This window comes from Cyphomyrmex costatus, unplaced genomic scaffold, assembly GCF_001594065.2.
Source record: "Cyphomyrmex costatus isolate MS0001 unplaced genomic scaffold, Ccosl1.0 scaffold309, whole genome shotgun sequence".
Classification (NCBI taxonomy): Eukaryota; Metazoa; Arthropoda; class Insecta; order Hymenoptera; family Formicidae; genus Cyphomyrmex; species Cyphomyrmex costatus.
Window position 1 is genome coordinate 621,083 of NW_017277221.1, and position 4,858 is coordinate 625,940.

Genomic DNA, 4,858 nt, shown 5'->3' on the forward strand with positions numbered 1-4,858 from the left:
TCCTAGATATCAGAGAAGCGCAACCGTCTCAAGTCAATATCGCAAAATTACTAAGAAAAGTAATAAAAATGGCGTCTTTTGCAGACGAAATATGAAATCCACCAATCGTTTATTAGTCAGCCATTTTTAATACCACTGAATGAATGTCATGATTGGCTGACAGTCAGCTAATCAGGACGCGGAACATCGGTTGCGCTTCTCTGATATCTAGCTGCTCGCAGTGATACGAATTTGGAATCTTTTGCTTCCAGCGTGCGTCTAGATTGTGGTCTAAAATTTGTTCAATATATTAATTTAGTCCAGTTTTAGTCCATTGCATCCTAAAATGAATGTTATTAAGAAGTCCAAAATGGTAACACTGGATGTTTTTAAAACGTTTTTAAAATATTCATGGATTTAATCTGGATGTTTTTAATATGTCCACACGTCCAACATGTACACTTTAAGTACATTTTTTAAAAATTAGATACAATATAAAGAGGCTATCGAGCCAAAAATATATATATTTAAATCAATAACAAAATAAATACATAAACAATTATTAAGGAAGCATTTGATTATATTGTAATATAAACAAAACGACGTTTCAACCTCGCTTGGGTCATCTCCAATGTTAAAATATATAAAACTTTTTAATGACGATACGCAAACCTTATAAAATAATAACGTTATTTGTTGCACCAATTCTGGCTGCATCATGTTAGTGATGTTGCTAATTATTATGACATTTGTAAATTTCTCTATCCATATCCTAACGATGAAATCCAACAAGTTGCTTTTCTTTGATAGTGTAGAAATACAATTAAAGGCTGAGATAAAATTAATCGCAATTAAATTGTATGACATATATCAATAAAATGATTGTTGAAGAATGCACTATCAAATGTGTCAAAATATCTTCGTAACGACGCAGCAACATTAGTGAAGTTATATCCAATAATTTTTCGTCGGTGTTATTTTTAAAATAAATTCGAGACAATATGCGTTCAGATATAAGATAATATATCGTATGTGAATCATGCGCGGCATTCGGCAAGTACTATCCCTATGAAAGTGAACGAAGGGAAATCGTATACCGCGCGCTCCGTTCATCTGCATGCGCGAGCGCGGACAAATTCAACGGACGCAAAGCGCGCGCGCGCGCGTGCGTTTTCGTAAAAAAAAAATCATTTTTAGGGGGAGAGAAAAGAAAAGGGGAAATGAGTGCCGACACTGCCAACTGCTGCCGATGGTATGCGAGATGAGCAGGATCGCGAATTGCTATGCGGATTAATACCGTCGTTTAATTGGATTCGCGAATTATGACGCCGATTTTGAATCGGTCGTGACGAGTCTCTATTTCGTAAGTATACCTTTCAAAAAAGTTCGGAACGGGAGAAAGAGTCAGATTACAAAAACTTCGCGTTCGCAGCCAATGCGTCGTTGACGAAGTGTTCGGGATTTGATTGCTGAAATTAACTGACTATAACCTAGAAATTGTATCCTCCCCAACCGAGTTTGACTCCGATTCATTTGCCTTGTATTGTGTTTATGTGATCGTGCGGTGAATGAACGGACGAACCTTCGTGCTCGCCACCAATCATGAAAATTCATCCTTTTAATCGCGATCAAAGCCCCGCGTTTCCAGGCCACTTTTTGAATTACAGAAGATCCTGCATTGACTGCTCTCATACCTGTTGACATGGTGAAACTGGCATATGCATCATTCTCCAAGCTTACGTCCACAGACATAATGTCCAACGTATACCCGAACAATATGATAAAACCTTCAAATAATATGATAAAACCCACCTTATCTGAAGTAAGTTATATTACTTGACTATTACAATTAAAAGAATAGTATGACTGTTAGATAATGTATGTAGTAAAAAGTAATTGTTTAATTACTGTAGTATATATGTATGTGTGTTATGTATATGTGTATTACACAAAAGTTTTCAACACTAATTGAGACTCATATATGGGCTTTGTTGTTTACAGGTGTTGCAATCAGATTGCGTGAAACGGCTTTTTAATCAACCGGATCTTATCATTAAGACGATCCCTTTAACACCACTTGAGTCTGACAATACATTTTGTCATAAAAAGAATGGTATAAATTTAACATCAAATCATACAACATCTGAAATATCGATATTTCCTGTTAGGACAGCAGACGAAGAGGACGACAATCTTCTCCCTTCAAAAATAAAGCACAAAAAATCAGAAATTTCTTTGTTACCTGTTAAAAAGAAATCGTGTGGTCATTATCAGCCATGTGAAAATATTATTTGTGACGTGATAGTACAACAATATGTGGATAAAGATTGTGTGACACCCATGTTAGCATTGAGCATAGAAGAAGACGAGATAAATGCGCCGGTTGAAAAACACTGCAGGAACAAGTACTGTGATGCATTAAGCATTGATCATAATCGTTGTCGTCAGGCACTAATAAAGTTATATAAATGTGACAATTCACAAATGTGTGATATTTGTGGAAGAACATTTAAGAAATGGATATCTCGGATACATCACAGGAATTGTAAAAGAAGAAAAGTATACATTCATAACGATACAGACAGATTGCATTTACTGAAGGAACGGATGCGCATGCGAGAGTTACAGATCTTAGAAATTGCGAAAATGAAAAAACGCGATTACTCGGATCCTAATAAAGTGATGGAGACACTGTGGAAAAATGACGAGTTGATAATTATTCCGCAAAAAGCATCTAGTAAATCGAGTGTTACCACGATTTCAGTACCTACCACTCAATCGACCAGCACCAACGCTCTACCTATCGTAATTAATTCGCAGAAAACTAAATCTACGAATACCCTTGAAAGTGCGTCTGTCACAATTTCATCACAGAACACTATAATTTTTCCGAACAACACATCATGTTCCGAAAACAAAACAAAATCGATAAATCAAGTAAGATTTTCAAATTTACAACAAAATTCCCACTTGGAATCTATTTCAATTACGATTCCAGCTCAAGCTCAAACTCAAGTTCCAGTTTCAACTTCGACTCCAGTTCTAACTCTAACTCTAGTTCCAACTTCAGCATCTGCTACAGTTTCAACTCCAACTTCAGTTCCAACTGTAGCCCTGGCTCTAACTCCAAATTCAACTTCAGCTTCAGCTTCAACTTTAGTTCCAACGTTCACTCTAACTTTAGCTCCAACGCCAGTTTCAATTCCAGCTCTAACTCAGATTTCAACTCCGAATGTTGTTACCACTTCTGCATCTACTTCGATTATACCTCCAAAGAAACCATGTATTCGCCTCGCAGTTTCACCTCAAACTACTACTATTCAGCCGACAAACAACTTAACTGCATCATCATCACATATTTTTACAACTTCATCAGTTCAGCCTAAAACGTTTCTCACGCCAATACGCGTGGTACCGATAGCCAATTTAATCAGCCCGCCGTCGTTGTTACATCATACGCAAGGCATCCCTAAGTTCTGCATTGTTGCAGAAAATGTTACATCGATGACTACTTCGAAGTCACCATCTGTTCAACCTACTGTTCAACCTACTGCTCAACCTACCGTTCAAACTACTGTTCAACCTACTGCAACTGATAATACCGCCACTGTGCAAATAAATACTCCAAAGTCTCTGATCGCTCCAATATCGAAAGTGCATAAATTACCGAAATTAAAGAAAAAAAAGAAAGGTTCTTTCTGCGTTTACTGCTCGAAATATATCACCACTGATTGGTATTTCAAGGTGCATGTTGCAAAGCACAAGGGCGAGAAACTCTTCTTCTGTCATTTTTGTGATGAATCCTTCAGTAATAACTACGATATGAAAAAACATATAACTAATCAACACACCGATCAAAAAGAACTTGCATGTAATAAGTGCAACTATACTTGCACGTCACTTGTTTCCTTCAAAAGCCACATCCAAACGCATGCAGTAAGTAGTCTTAATAAAGTAGACGTACATTCGAAAAAGCAAAAAAAATTGGAACTTTTGGAAAATAAAGTAAACTATAAGTTAATTCACAATTCATATAAAAGAAAAGTAAAAAAAATAAAATACGAGGATACATCCGATAGTCAGAATAAACAACAGCATAATAAAGAGAAGCATAATAATAAAAATTTATCGATGATTAACAGAGACAGCAATGCGAAGACAAAAGGGTTTAATCCGTTCGTTTCCGTGAAAAAAATTGAACTTGCAAATTTCAAACAAGAATCTCCTATTACATCGAGATGAAGCATGTTTTAATTTTGAGGTATAAAAATGTTTCGCCAAATATGGTTTTTATTACAAAGAGTTTGTGTGCAAAAAAGAAAATATACAAAGAGCAATCAAGAAATTATCTTATCATGCAACCAAAATATTAAGTGTAAAAAATATCTTGTATAGCATATGAGTGTAGCATACTTGGACAAAATAATTCAAAATTCTTTTGTGGAATATCGATTGTTGAATGCTTATAAATTCTTGTGCAACCTAATGACATAAAGTGTATATAAATCTCGTCGATGCAAATATTTCTTGATTTACTCGGCCACTTTTAACTACTGTATAAATAAAACCCACGACGAATTTGAATTGCTCATATTCTTTTCGCGAATGCAATATTTAAAATTCTACTTTTATATAATAATTTAACGCAGTTATTTTAATCAAATTAATAATATATCGGCCGTTATCGATTACATTTATACTAATAATTTTTCTTTACATTCCTGTAAATACAAAATATAAATTACATATCTATATACATATATCAATATACATATAGTTATAATGTATGTATATATGGATGTAATATATATATATGTACATAATTTACATATTAGATATCTGTATAATTTGTATTTTAGCGTCATGAAGAGGTTTAGCA

General features: G+C 34.7%; 1 protein-coding gene across 1 annotated transcript; it reads left to right on the top strand.

The window, feature by feature from the left end:
- Positions 1-1,227: 1,227 nt before the first annotated feature.
- LOC108775743 (uncharacterized) lies at positions 1,228-4,221 on the top strand. Its single transcript, XM_018542195.1, has 3 exons — positions 1,228-1,342; positions 1,647-1,801; positions 1,981-4,221. The coding sequence occupies exons 2-3, from the start codon at positions 1,682-1,684 to the stop codon at positions 4,219-4,221; spliced, it is 2,361 nt and encodes a 786-aa protein (XP_018397697.1). The 5' UTR covers positions 1,228-1,342; positions 1,647-1,681.
- Positions 4,222-4,858: the final 637 nt, after the last annotated feature.

Excerpts from the sequence above, each read along its gene's own strand:
- LOC108775743 (XM_018542195.1), top strand. The coding sequence starts at position 1,682 with ATGGTGAAACTGGCATATGCATCATTCTCCAAGCTTACGTCCACAGAC. Across the intron at positions 1,802-1,980 it reads TAAAACCCACCTTATCTGAA|GTGTTGCAATCAGATTGCGT; the intron begins GTAAGTTATATT and ends TGTTGTTTACAG.